The 14149-nt window shown below is 36.2% G+C and overlaps 1 protein-coding gene across 2 annotated transcripts in view; it reads left to right on the plus strand.

Annotated features, from left to right (window-relative positions):
* The first annotated feature begins 653 nt into the window (after positions 1-653).
* Positions 654-14149, plus strand: part of EMB2458 (FtsH extracellular protease family) — a 34300-nt gene continuing 20804 nt past the window's right edge. For both annotated transcript variants that reach the window (XM_028264190.2, XM_028264188.2), the window contains exons 1-7: positions 654-1878; positions 4432-4903; positions 6358-6558; positions 6644-6937; positions 7097-7369; positions 9057-9146; positions 9245-9376. In XM_028264190.2, coding sequence (XP_028119991.2) covers positions 908-1878; positions 4432-4903; positions 6358-6558; positions 6644-6937; positions 7097-7369; positions 9057-9146; positions 9245-9376 — 2433 coding nt within the window. In that variant the 5' untranslated portion in view covers positions 654-907. The remainder of the gene's footprint in view (positions 1879-4431; positions 4904-6357; positions 6559-6643; positions 6938-7096; positions 7370-9056; positions 9147-9244; positions 9377-14149) is intronic.

Genomic DNA, 14149 nt, shown 5'->3' on the forward strand with positions numbered 1-14149 from the left:
TGACCCAAATTAATTTTTTGATATCATCTAATTGGACGGCAACATAATGCTAGGGAAAAAATATTGTTCAGTAAGATGGCACTGGAGTAATTCAAATTAATTAGTATTGTATTACTGAACAAGCCCAGCACAAATTAAAAAATCATTGTTTGGAAGAAAGTGTCTTTGTAAATGTATAGCAATAAAATGTTGGAGAGATCTATTTTTTCCAGTATTATTACATCAGAATAATGTAAATTGTTTAGTACCGTGTTACAAAATTAGCGGTGTAAAGTGATGAAATAGTTAATTTAGGGTTAGTTTTGGTAATATATTGGGGGTGTAATGAGAATTACATTTTTTTATTAGTGTAATGAAATGGAGGGTGTAAAGAGGTTAAATAGTGGTATAAGTAAAATCACTCATTAAATATGATATACAAAAAATAAAAAAAAGGATTAAATGGGTTGAAAGAAAACCCTTAAGACTAAATGAACTAATATTTTCTCAAATGAGATTTATGGGTAATTTTTTTTTTATTGGTTTGATTTTAGTTTTTTTTTTTTTTGCTAAATTTTATTTTTCGAGTACAACAAGATTTGGTGCATATAAAAATTTAATTAAATTATAAAGGAAAAAGTAATTAAAAAAAAAAAACAAAAAATAATTTCATTGTGCCAAATTGATCCTCTTTCCAGTACTCTTCCAGAAACGCCCGTCAATCCTTCAAGGTGGCATCCGCCTCTCTCTTCTGGGTTTAGGCGAGAGAAACCTCGAACTCAACTGTTGCTCAAATCTCTCTCTCTCTCTCTCTCTCTCTCTCTCTCTCTCTCTTTATGATGCGCAACATTGAAGCACCAATTACCATTGCTACTTATTTTCCAACTCAGTAGACTCTCTCTCTCTCTCTCTCTCTCTCTCAACATTCATGTATTTCACTCTCACTCCCACTTTTTCTTCCACCACATCCCTCATCCCTCTCCTCTCTCTTTCCCACCAAAACCCCATCTTCAATTTCCATTCCTTCCCCCCCAAACACCATCGCCGTCGTCAACAAATTCGAAGAATTTCATTCAAATCTTCTTCACATAAACCCCCCAAACCCCTCCCACCACCACCACCCACCGCTACCAAACGCCCAGACTCTCCCATAACCTCAAACCACCAAAACCAAGATGACAATAGAATCAACACTAACACACTCATCACGTACATTGCTAAGCCAATTGTGTTCACATTGTTTTGTTTGGCAATTGGGTTTTGCCCATTTCGAACTGGGTTTCAATTACAATTGCCTGCAATCGCTGCCCCTTTGGCGGGCGAAGTAGTGTCAAAGAGGGCGAAGAGTAAAGAAAAAGTAGTGTTGAAAAATAAGGATCACGAGTACTCGGATTTTACTCGAAGGTTATTGGGTACGCTGGCGGGGTTAATTAGGAATATAGAGGAGGTTAGGTTAGGTAATGGGGATTTAAAGGCTGTTGAGGTGGCGTTGAGGGAGGTTAAGTCGAAAAAGAGGGAGTTGCAAGAGGAGATTATGAATGGACTTTATGCAGAGTTGAGGGAATTGAAAGGTGAGAAAGAGAAGTTGGTTAAGCAGTCCGAGGAAATTCTTGATTTGGTGTCGAAGGCGAAGAGGGAACAAGAGAGTTTGTTGAGGAGTGGTGGTGATGATGGGGAGGAGGCGAAGGAACGGATAGCTAAATTGGAGGAGGAAATGGAAAGTGGTGAGAAGGAGTACAATGGGATATGGGAGAAAGTTGGTGAGATTGAGGATCGGATTTTGAGGAGAGAGACCATGGCTCTAAGCATTGGTGTAAGGGAGCTTTCATTTATTGAGAGAGAAAGTGTACTCTTGGTGGAGAGCTTTAAGCGGGAGATGAGGCGGCAAAGCAAAGAGAGGTAAACAAAATTGCAATACATGGCTGTATCAATCTTTTTATGGGAGAATTTTACATACTTTCTGTTTGGAAACATTGTTGAATGGAAAACTTGCATCTATCTTAAATTTTTATATTTATTTTATTAGTTGATTACTGCAGCTATTGATATTTGTTTGATTTCATCTTATGGCTTTATCTTTGTAATTGGGAGTTTTGTATTGTGGGCAAAAATTGAGTGGATGGTTGGCTTATTTTATTTTATTGTTCTTGTTAATGTGCAAGGATTGAAAAAGTTCTGATATAATATGACGAGATTGGTTTTACTTCCAAGGGGCTGAGTTTTTTGCGCCTAGGGTTGCAAACGAATTGAGCCAAGTTGTGTATGGCTTGAGCTTGGCTCGTTTATTTATCGAGCTCGGTTATCTAGCTCGAGGTCGGCTCGATAACTAACTGAGCTTGAGCTTGGCTTGGTTAAGTTCGTTAATATTAATCAAGCTCGAGCTTGGCTCGAAGCTTAATAATAATTTTTTTGCTATTATTTACATTATTTAAATAAAAATATTATTTATATTATTTAATATATAAATCATATAGTTATGCTATTATTTATACATATTTTTATTATTTAATATATAAATAATATATTTATTCTATAATTTAAATAAATACAAACGAGTTGAGCTTTACAAGCTGAGCTTAAGCAAGCTCTAGCTTGGCTCATTTACTAACCGAGCCTAAAAGTTTGGCTTGAGCTTGTTTATTTATTTAACGAACCGAACCAAACTGAGCCCTTAACAAGCCAAGCCGAGTCGAGCTTGCAAACAACGGGGTTCATTTGCAGCCCTATTTGAGCCTAAAGTAGCTAGTTATTGACCATGACTTTAATGTAGTCGAACTATTATAATGATACCTGACTTTGACAGATGTTACTATCTTCCACAAGTCACAACTTGTTCTTTTGTTTTCGGACATGAAAATCTGCATGTTGCAGATGGACTCAGTGTCTTAAATCTTAATCCACCCTATTAATCTATTGGTCATTTTTCTTTTTTGATTACTAAATATGATGTTCTCTAGTCTGCATGCGGTGATTTGGTCATCTGATACTATATACTTGTAACATGTGGGTGGAAGCTTATTAACAGTGCTTCACCTATGTCCACGGCACTCTGCATTGCATGTTGTTTCATCTTAATTTATCCTTCATCCATCCAGCTTTTTTAATCACTTAAGATATGGTATGAAAATTGACAAACCACTCAGATTTGGATGACCATATGGGCTACTATGTTGAACATCTTTGTGTAGAGCATAAAAAAAATGTTTTTATTGGTATGATTTATCCATCATAATTCAGATTCTGATCTTATTCAATATGGTTGAGACACGTGGGAAGTTGGTGTAAGGATACCAAGAGTAATATGTGCTGCAGTGCTGAGGGGTAGCAAGCTTATCCCTTAATTGGTGACACTCAAAGCACTGTTAAGACATTGTGTTAAAAAGTGGAATACTCTCACTTTTGGTGTCCTGTTAGTAATTTGATATACTTGCACACCTATATGTGTTGCAGTGCTGATGGGTAACAAGCTCGTCCCTTAATTGGTACTCATCGTCATGGAAATGAAAGTCATAAATAAGAAAGAGATTAAAAAAAGTGTTATACAACTTCAATCTGCTCATTCAGATCTGGTTGGGATTTCCAAGATTGTTACTAAGAAGCTTGTTATTTCATCATCAGAGTTACTGTTCGCACATAGCGAAGAGGAGAAGAATGAATTATGAAAGGGTGAAAAACGAAAAGAAGGATTTACAATGTGGTTGAAAAATGAGTTATAAACTATAATAGGATTCTGCATGATTGTTATTGTGAGATGTTGATATTTACTTCCCTTGTTGGGAGGAGTGGGGAGGAGAAAGATTGCAAGATGTATTTAGAAGTTGAAAGGTATTGTGCAGCCTGCTCCCCAAATCTGCTTCTACCTGAAAATAGACATGTCTGCTTACCTTTGGTTTGCAGTTCTTACTCGAAATAATTTTGTTCCTGAGTTCCTGACATACTTTTTAGACCATCAGTTCTTGCAACTCTTTAGAAAATTTTCAAGTGTGCGCATGGATAAATGCATCAGTCTACTACTGCATTGCAGCTCAATGTTATTTAACTTAATGAGAATTGACTCATGACGTACAAAACTGACTGTATAAATTTACAGTTGTCTTCTTCTGACTCCTTGGTTGGTTAATCTTGCTGTATTAGCTTTCGCTGTTATTAAATCCCTGTTAAACTACCATCATTTTTGCTATGATTTTTGATGTTCACAGCATTTTTTTTGAGATCATGAGTTGATGTTTGCAATTATGAATCACATTACATGTTTTACTCCATAATTAACTTTCTTTGCGTGCAACCTCTCTGAGTTCAATGAAAGTTATTTTGTTCATGGTGTCAATAAAATACAATATTTTCATTCAAGATTTCGAGCATTATATCTGTTATGATATATATATCGATTACCTATTAAAAACTTTTTATATTTCGGAATTCATAGTGGCTTGGCCTGTTATGCTGTTGCAGTGTGCCAAAAAGCCCTCTGACTAAACTCTCTAGATCTGACATTCAGAAAGAACTGCAAAGTGCAACGAGACAATTCTGGGAGCAGATGATTCTGCCAAGTGTTTTGGAAGCTGAGGACATTGGATATCCATTTGATCAAAATTCAATGGAATTTGCTCAACGAATAAAACAAGCTCTTACATATTCAAGAGAGCTGCAAAGCAATATGGGGGCTGGAATAAGAAAGAATATGAAGAGGTCTGGTGATGAAAAGGCTTTTGTTGTAAACACACCTGTGGATGAGGTTTTGAAGGGCTTTCCAGAAGTTGAATTGAAGTGGATGTTTGGGAGTAAGGAGGTTGTGGTTCCTAAAGCTGTTAGCCTCCACTTGTTTCATGGTTGGAAGAAGTGGCGAGAAGAATCTAAGGCAGAACTCAAACGAAACTTGTTGGAAAATGTTGACTTTGGTAAAAAGTATGTGGCAGAAAGACAGGTAAGTTTCACCCTACCTATATCGGAGTAGGAGTTCTAGTAAATTTGGCTTTTGAATGCACTATTTTCTGCACTATGAGAGAGCTTTGTCAAGGACTTCCAGTCGTATCAATTTCTTGGGATGTAGAGTTGACCTTCTCATAATTAATACTCTATCTTAATCCCTATTAATTAGTAACTTTTTAAGAAACCAACTTTGTTTCATTGTGTATAATTAATGTTTTTATTATTTTATAATCAGTACTCCATCCAATTTTGAGTCGTACTTTCCACTTTTTGGTATCCCTTTTTATTTTTGTTTGTCAAAAAGTTCAAAATTCAAATAGGTTTTGATTTGGGCTTATGTATCTCATCACCTTAGCATCAATTTATATAAAGTAATATGAGATTACAAAAATATCCATAATATGAAAATAGCACTCTAATAGTGATGGCACTGGTGACGATTGAATTGCACTCCCACACAGAGTCTTCTTACAAAATTTTCCAAATGTTGAAAACTACCACTCATTTTTGTGTTCAATTGGATTTCTTATATGCAAACAATATCATGTAACTGGAAAAAAATTTGCTTCTTCTGATCAAACCTGGGGTGAAAATACATTCAGTTCTGCAAGTTTTCACCACTTTAAAGATTTGCTTTCTTCTGAAATTATTGTAAATAGACCCCCAATTAGTTTGGCTTTAAACCAATACATTGGGTATCTTGTGCCCTCCTGGTTGGAGCTACCGCTGCATTTAATTTTATTGATCAATGGAAATTGACTGCATTTTGGAAAGAGGTTAGGGGGTTGTGAATTATTGGAACTTGGGGGCGGGAACCTAGGTTTGCAAGTTTTCATTTTATTATCGTCTCTATCATAGAGAATCATGGGGTGACTGAAGAAGGTAACACATTTGTAAAATCTTTTTGTCCAGTGTGTAATCAATAGAGCTCAAAGAAGAAGCCCCAGCTAATTATATCAGCAGTCATAGTAAAATTTTGAGGGGGGCGGGGAGGTGTGTTGGAGAAATCTTCTTTGAAATAACTGATATGAGGTGCGCTGATTTGATTTGAAAGTAGAAGTTCAAAAAAATGGATGAATGATCTTTGAAACCATTCCGCTTGGTGAAATGGAGAGAGAACTTTTACATTAGGGGTTAATTGTTAATATAAATCTTGATTGAAAGAGTATATAGAATGGCCACAAGGGTTTATTTTAATATTTTTGAAAGAAAAGGATGTTGTATTTCGTTGTGAATATGTGATTTTAGCATATGATATGTTCTAATCAAAGGACTTCAGTTTGTGTGTATCTATGGTATACATTCAAAACAAAACATTTTTTCAATAAAGACAGCTCAAAGGTTATATATTTATGGTTTGAACTTAACTGTTGCTTGTTTACACTTGACAATTTATGCAATATGTTTGGTGCATTTATATTAAGTACTGTTGGTAAGGTTTCATTGTAGGAACGTATTCTTCTGGATCGAGATAGAGTGGAAGCAAAAACTTGGTATAATGAAGAAAAGAATAGGTGGGAAATGGATCCAATGGCTGTTCCTTATGCTGTGTCCAGGAAGCTTGTAGAGAATGCCCGAATCAGGCATGATTGGGCAGCCATGTATGTTGCACTGAAGGGAGATAACAAGGAATACTTTGTTGATATTAAGGTCACAGCATTACAGATATTTAATTTGTGTTTCATTTCTCATGCTGAGCTTTAGTTTCATGTTCTAACTTCAGCATTCTTTCCAGGAGTTCGAAATGTTATTTGAAGACTTTGGAGGGTTTGATGGGTTGTATTTGAGAATGCTTGCCTCTGGTATTCCAACTGCTGTTCAGCTCATGTGGATCCCTTTCTCAGATTTGGATTTTCAACAACAGTTTCTCTTGATAATGAGGCTTTCTCAACAATCCTTGACTGGCTTGTGGAATACTAGAATTGTATCATATGCAAGAGAGTGGCTTTTGGAGAAAATCAGAAATATAAATGATGACATAATGATGATGATTGTTTTTCCCCTTGTGGAGTTCATTATCCCTTTCCCAGTAATTCCTTGAAAAGCTCATAGCTTGGCACTTTGAACATTGGATCTATAATCTTTTCTTAATTTTGAAGTTCCACTTCTGTTAACTATGTTATGTTTTTTGGTTCTTTACAGTTGCTGGTCTGTCTCGAAGCTCATTTTTGTTCTTGTCCTATTACAGGTGAGGATGCAGTTAGGAATGGCTTGGCCTGAGTTTACAGATCAGTCTGTGGGCTCAACATGGTACTTGAAATGGCAGTCTGAGGCAGAAATGAGTTTTAAATCCAGGCAAACAGATGATGACATTCGATGGTTTCTGTGGTTTTTAATTAGAAGCTTTATATATGGATATGTTTTGTTTCATTTATTTCGATTTGTGAAAAGAAAAGTTCCAAGGCTTCTTGGTTATGGACCTTTACGTAGAAATCCGAACGTGCGGAAGCTGCGGAGAGTGGTATACTTGTGTTTTTATTATTTCAATTTTTATGTTCAACTATTCTGTTTAGTTGCTTTTATAAAACGTAAATGTGTTCCTAGGCTCAAGGGAACATTGTTTTTCTCCGTGCCATTTCCATTGTTATCTTGACAACCTGCTGGAGAATTCTGCTATAATTCTGATGCTTACCACCCATTCTTAGACTAAGACTCCTATTGAATTGTAGAGTGGCTTTAGAGCCTGAAAACCTGTTAATCCCTTGTGAAGTATTACCCTAGGTAAGTATGAAATGGTTTGGTTTTTACATAATTGATGCCTCAAAACATCTTTCCAAACTGCGAAGTCCCAAATTAAATTTATAAGATAAATATGTCTGATTCTAATGATATCATAATGAATCATTTCCATTTAATGGCCTTTTCCACATGCAACTCCATTGAAACAATGAAAGCCTCTTTTCCTAATCTCATTTATTTGGTTTAATATTTAATAAAAGATCTAAACATATAAATTTCATTATACTAGACTTGCTTGAAATCCTTTAACCAGTGTGATGGAGCAGCTCTTGATTGAATAGAGGCCAATTATCGGATTTAATAAAGTTTAAATCATAAAAATTGAAATCCTTTAACCAGCGTGATAGGCATGTTTTTCAAGGGTTGTCTCATTCGATTCCTTGGTTAGAAAGACGGCTTCTTATGTATATAGTTGGGTGACAAGTTCGGTTGATCCCGATGCTTTGGCTTTTGAAGACTTTGTGGAGGATTTGATTTGTTAGTTTTGTTGAGCCTTTGTGGCTTTCATTTTTGTATTCTTTGCATCATCTTGATGTTTTTTAATAAAGTTTGGTCATTTATCCAAAAAAAAAAAAAAAAAAAATTATCGGATTTGGAAGCCAAGGGTGAAGCCCATGGGCCTGAAGTCTTTTTGGTCCGCTAATTGTAATTGGTAGCTTATTATTATTATTTAGATTCACTAGTGTAATATTTGGCAGGAGATTTGATTTTGTTTTCCAATTAATAGTAGGATAGTTTCCTAATTAGATTAGGACTTTGGTTATATATATTAGGGCTTCTGATCTGGTATTTTGTTATTCAGTGGATGGTTCTGCTTTTTGTAATCTCTTTCTTTATAAGTTTTTGATAGTCAAATGTTTCTTTGTAGACACAACCGGCAGAGGTGCATAGCCTTTTCTATCACGAACTGTTATTCTTGTTCTAAACCTAATATACTAATCATGTGGTTGTTTCATTATCATTTAGTGGTCAGACTAAGTTAGCAAGTTGTAACCATTTCAAACTTTCATTGCAGATTTGTATTTTGGGTTTTCAATTTTCAGCTATGGAGGCTGGAGTGATACTTGTGACCTTTGAATTCTACTTCTCATTCTAGTTTACCTATTAGAACTTGAACTAATTTTGGGTTTTGAAAAGAAAGTTGGTGGGGTTGAGCCAGTATTCCTAATCTTTACATGCTATCAGCATATCTCCTTTCTGCTTGGACCATGCTACCTCTTAATTAGATAAAGTTGTTATGTTGTCTTTTAACTAGATCTGATGTTGTTTTTTTGGGAGATCATTTGCACCATAGGACATCTTTTATTGTTTAAAAACTGATGCATGTGCAGCTGATTGATTCATCTTTATTGTGTTGGACGTCTTGTGGACAACTGATGGCTCCATTAATTATATATTCTATCTTGCAGAAAGCTTATTTTAAATATAGAGTGAAGAGAATAAAACGTAAGAGGAAGGCTGGTGTCGATCCTATAAGTACTGCTTTTGACCAAATGAAGGTTCATACTTGATGCTTAAAAGTTTCCCCATGTATTATGATCATGAAGTTTTTTGATGAAAAAATTTGCAAGGTCCATTGCTTTTTTCATATTTGCAGAGGGTGAAGAACCCCCCTATACGGTTGAAAGACTTTGCAAGTGTAGAGTCCATGAGGGAAGAAATTAATGAAGTTGTGGCATTTTTGCAAAATCCTAGAGCATTTCAAGAAATGGGAGCCCGTGCCCCTCGGGTATGTTCTTACCAGGATAACGAATAGTTGTGTCATTCTTCTTGTGAATTTGATTGTGTGTAGTTGTATATTTTCATCTACACTCTTGGAAGCAATTGCGTCACGAAGTAGTGATTCTAATCCGAGGTTTATTTATTTATTTATTTATTTATTTATTTTTATAAATTTTTTTGAAAGATAATCTGAGAGGGTTGATTGTATGTTTTCACACTCTGAATGTTCTGTGGCATTCAGTATTACAATGAATGAAGGCCCCTTGTGATTCTCAATGGTTCTGTTCCGCCCTGTATGTATCTATGCATGGTTTTAAGTTTCATATTATTCGTTAAATTTGAACGGGGATATCTTTGTGTTTTATTATTGTTATTGTTTTCGTTTTTCTCCTCTTATGAACGATTTAGTTTTCATGATAACTGTAGTATTTATTAAAAAATACTCATGTCCTCAAATATCTGACTACTGACCAGAGAATCAATTGTACTTCTATGTTTGAAAGGAAAAAAGTATATGGTTAATTACACCTACAGTACTATTCTGTAATACAACATATCCTTGCTATTATTGATCACTTCAGATTAACTCAAACTCATAAATTATTTAAGTATTTCTGTTACAGATATATGAATATTTCATTTAAATTGTTAAATCCATTTTAGGTATTTTTTGATCACTTTTAGCCATTTGATGGACTAGATTGCTCTTGATCTCATTTGCTAGGAGTAATAACTTGAAATCATTCCAGTAGGGGAGGTGGTTAACGTGGAGACTTTTTGGCAGTTAAGTTGGGGTGTATGGTTGGATGGGCTTCCGCTGGGTCTACTTTGGACTTGGTGGTGGAAATACTTGGGAAGACATTATCCATCTAAGGGTGGTAGACTTAGTCTCATCAGGAGTATTATCTTAGTTTGTCTATGTATTTCTTATTTCACTATAACTATCTTGGTAGTACGAAGTCTTGAGAAATTTGCAAGGGACTTCTTTTGAGGAGGAGTTTAAGTACCATCTTGTTGATTGGGATACAGGTTTCTTTTACCCTTCAAATGGCGAGGCTTGGGAATTTGTAAGTTAGAGATGTTCAACAAGGCCTTTTTAGGGTAGGCAAGTGATTGTGGAGTTTGCTTGTGAGTGGGAGAGTTTGTGGAGGGGATGATAGATGGGAACTATGATCATGATTGTAGGAATGGTCTGTCAATGACATAAGGGGGCCACATGGCATGGGTATATGGAAAAGCATTATAAGGGTGTAAAATATGGTTTCTTTAATTTTAGAGTAAATTACAAATATACCCCTTGAGGTTTGCTTAAAATACTAATTGCTCCACGTGATTCTAAAATTTACATGCCGCTCCTTAAAATTTCTAACCGCATAACAAATAATTCCTTTCATTAATCAACCATTAAGGGTTGGTTTGGGATGTCCTAAAAAAGTGTACTTTTTGACTTATTGGTGGGTTTGGGTTGGGTTTGAGTTGGGTTTGATGTGATGTGTTAGAGAGGTTATGTGATTTAAATAAGATGATGTGACTTAAATAAGATAGTGACTTTTTGACTTTTTGACTTATTTAGTACATGCCAAACTAGCCCTAAGTCAATTAACAGTTTTTAATGATGTCAGCAATATATTTCAATTAACAGTTTTGGTAATTTCATTGTTGCATTGGAGGATAGTTAGAAATTTAATTTTTTCTATCAACTCTGTTAAATGACAAATTCTAAGAAGGGGGTATTTGTAGTTTCTAAAACCATAGGGGGGCATTTGTATTTTCAGCAAATTTCAGAGGGTGTATTTTAATTTACCCTTAATTCTATGTGTTTTAAAGAGGGGGATGGACACAGAGTGTAGTTCTACAAGGATTCTTGGTGTGGTCAGAGCCCTTTGAGGGGGCTTTTTCCGGATCTTTATGGAATTGTGGTCAATTCAGAGGCGTTGGTGTCTGATCGTTGGATGTCATGTCCCACTAGGGTGGTTTGGACACCTATCTTCCAAATACCTTTGCAAGATTGGGAGGTAGAGCTAGCTGAGGCACTTTTTGGGCTGCTTCAGGTGGGGTGGACGATGCTTTAGTTTGGACAGGGTCTAGGAATGGTATATTTTTGCCGGTTTCCTTTTATCGGAAGCTAGTTGGGGTGGGGGAAGCAGCCTACTCGTGGAAGGGGATTTGGTGTTTGAAGGTGCCTTCCAAGGTGGCTTTGTTTGCTTTGACGGCAACTTGAGAAGCTATTTTGATTACGGATAATTTAAGGAGAGACAAAGTCTTGTTAGATTGGTGTTGCATGTGCAAGAGGGATACAGAAGCATGAATAATCTATTATTACATTGTCCAAATGCTAGAGAGGTTTTCCTTGTGCTTGGGAGGTAACTTCTCATGTCGATATCCTTGTGATTTCTACCGTATCCATTAGTAAAATTTATTTTGCAGATTTACTTGTGGATGTATCCACATATTGTGTGAATAACGTAAATTTCTTGTGATTGTGTTTATTTTATCTACTTTCTGCAAAGTGAACTTGCTAGTAGAGTAATGGTGTTTGGTTTTGAAGTTGTAGGAGAGGTTTTCATTTTGCTTTGGGAGGCAACTTCCCATGTCAATCTCCTTGTGGTTTCTCTATTAGTTAGTAAGATTTATTTCACAGATTTACTTGTGGATGTTTCCATATTTTGGGAGAATAACTTAATTTCTTGTGATTGTGGTTATTATTTTTTTCTACATTTATGTTTTGTTTCTGTAGATGTCTCTAATGTTGAACAATATGAAGACTAGCTCAAGGTGGAATTCTTTTGTATCAATAGCACTCACTTTGCATTAATGGGCTTCCCCACAACAATATGTATTGCATGTAACCTGTGCATTTTATTTTATTTTTTGTTTTCAATGAGTTTTTGATAACCAAATCAAACCAAACCAAGCCTTAAGTCCCATCAAATGGGGTCGGCTACATAAATCATTCTTCTCCACGCAGCCTTATCAAAGGCCATTTCATTAGTCAAATTAAGTAGATTCATATCTCTATTTATAACGCTAGTCAACGTTAATCTAGGCTTATCCCGTCCCCTAACACTTCCATCTATCGTTACAGCATCGCATCTCTTCACTACTGCCTCTGTTGATCTCCGTTGAATATGACCAAACCATCTCAAACGATTCTCTCTCGACTTATCTTCTATCGGTGTTACTCCTACCCATTCCCGAATACACTCATTCCTAATCCTGTCCTGTCTAGTCTTACCACACATCCACCTTAGCATCCTCATCTCAGCCATACTCATCTTATCTACATGTTGTTTCTTGGTTGCCCAACACTCCGTCCCATACAACATAGCTGGTTTAATAGCCGTTCTATAGAACTTACCTTTTAGTCTAGTGGGTATTCGTTTATCGCACAATACCCCAGATGCACTTTTCCACTTACACCATCCCGCCTTAATCCTATGGGCCACATCTGCATCAATCTCTCCCGCTGTTGTGATAATCGACCCTAAATAACGAAAATGTTCACTTTTAGACAGTTCTTGGTTCTCAATCTTCACTTCTCCTCTGCTTTCATTGTTACTGTTACTAAATTTACACTCCATGTACTTTGTCTTAGTTCTGCTTATCCGAAATCCTTTAGATTCAAGAGCTTTTCTCCAAATCTCCAACTTTGTGTTAACTCCTTCTCTAGTCTCATCCACTAACACAATATCGTCTGCAAAAGCATATACCATGGCACGTCATCCTGAATATTTATCGTCAACTCGTCCATAACTAAAGCAAAAAGATAAGGACTTAAGGTAGATCCTTGGTGTAACCCTACAGTGATAGGAAATTCATTTGTTTCTCCAGCTGGCAATTTAATAGTGGTCACCACTCCTTCATACATGTCCCTAATCACGTCAATGTAGCCTTTCGTCACCCCTTTCTTCTCTAACGCCCACCATATTTTATCTCGGGGCACTCTGTCATATACTTTCTCAAGGTCGATAAACACCATATGAATGTCTCTTTTCTTTTCTTTATACTTTTCTATAACTCTCCTCAAAAGATAGATCGCTTCCATTGTTGACCTACCAGGCATAAACCCAAATTGATTCTCTGACACCTCTGTTATGTCTCGCAATCGGCGTTCCATCACCCTCTCCCACACTTTCATTATATGACACATTAGCTTAATTCCTCTATAGTTGTTACAATTCTGGACATCACCTTTATTCTTATAGATTGGCACTAAAATACTCTTCTTCCACTCATCTGGCATGTTCCTAGTCAACAAAATTTTGCTAAACAACCTAGTCAACCAAGCAACTCCCTTTTTACCCAAACACTTCCAAGCTTCAATAGGGATATCATCAGGTCCTAAAGCCTTATTTGATTTCATCTTCTTAAGTGCAATCTCTACTTCAAAGTTCCTAATCCTGCGATAGAACCTATAGTCTTGGTTTATCGTATTACTGATTATTTCTTCCCTTATTGTCGTACTTCTGTTAAAATTCACCTACTACACACCTACCACTACCACCTACTACACACTCACCTACTTCACCTACTCTCAACCTACTCCTCACCTACTCCATACCTACTACACACTCACCTATTCTCTTCCCACATCCTCTCTTCTATATATAGGAATTATTGTAATAAATCAATATATCAATCAATAATACATCAATTTTTACATGGTATTAGAGCAGGTTTAGAACCTAATATTTTCGCTTCCCCGGCGGGCGGCAACCTCACCTTAGCCGCCCGCCGGGACTCAACCTAGTCCGCTAAAATTGTCTACACATACCTTGAA

This window comes from Camellia sinensis, chromosome 11, assembly GCF_055761805.1.
Source record: "Camellia sinensis isolate YWXY chromosome 11, ASM5576180v1, whole genome shotgun sequence".
NCBI classification, from domain to species: domain Eukaryota; kingdom Viridiplantae; phylum Streptophyta; class Magnoliopsida; order Ericales; family Theaceae; genus Camellia; species Camellia sinensis.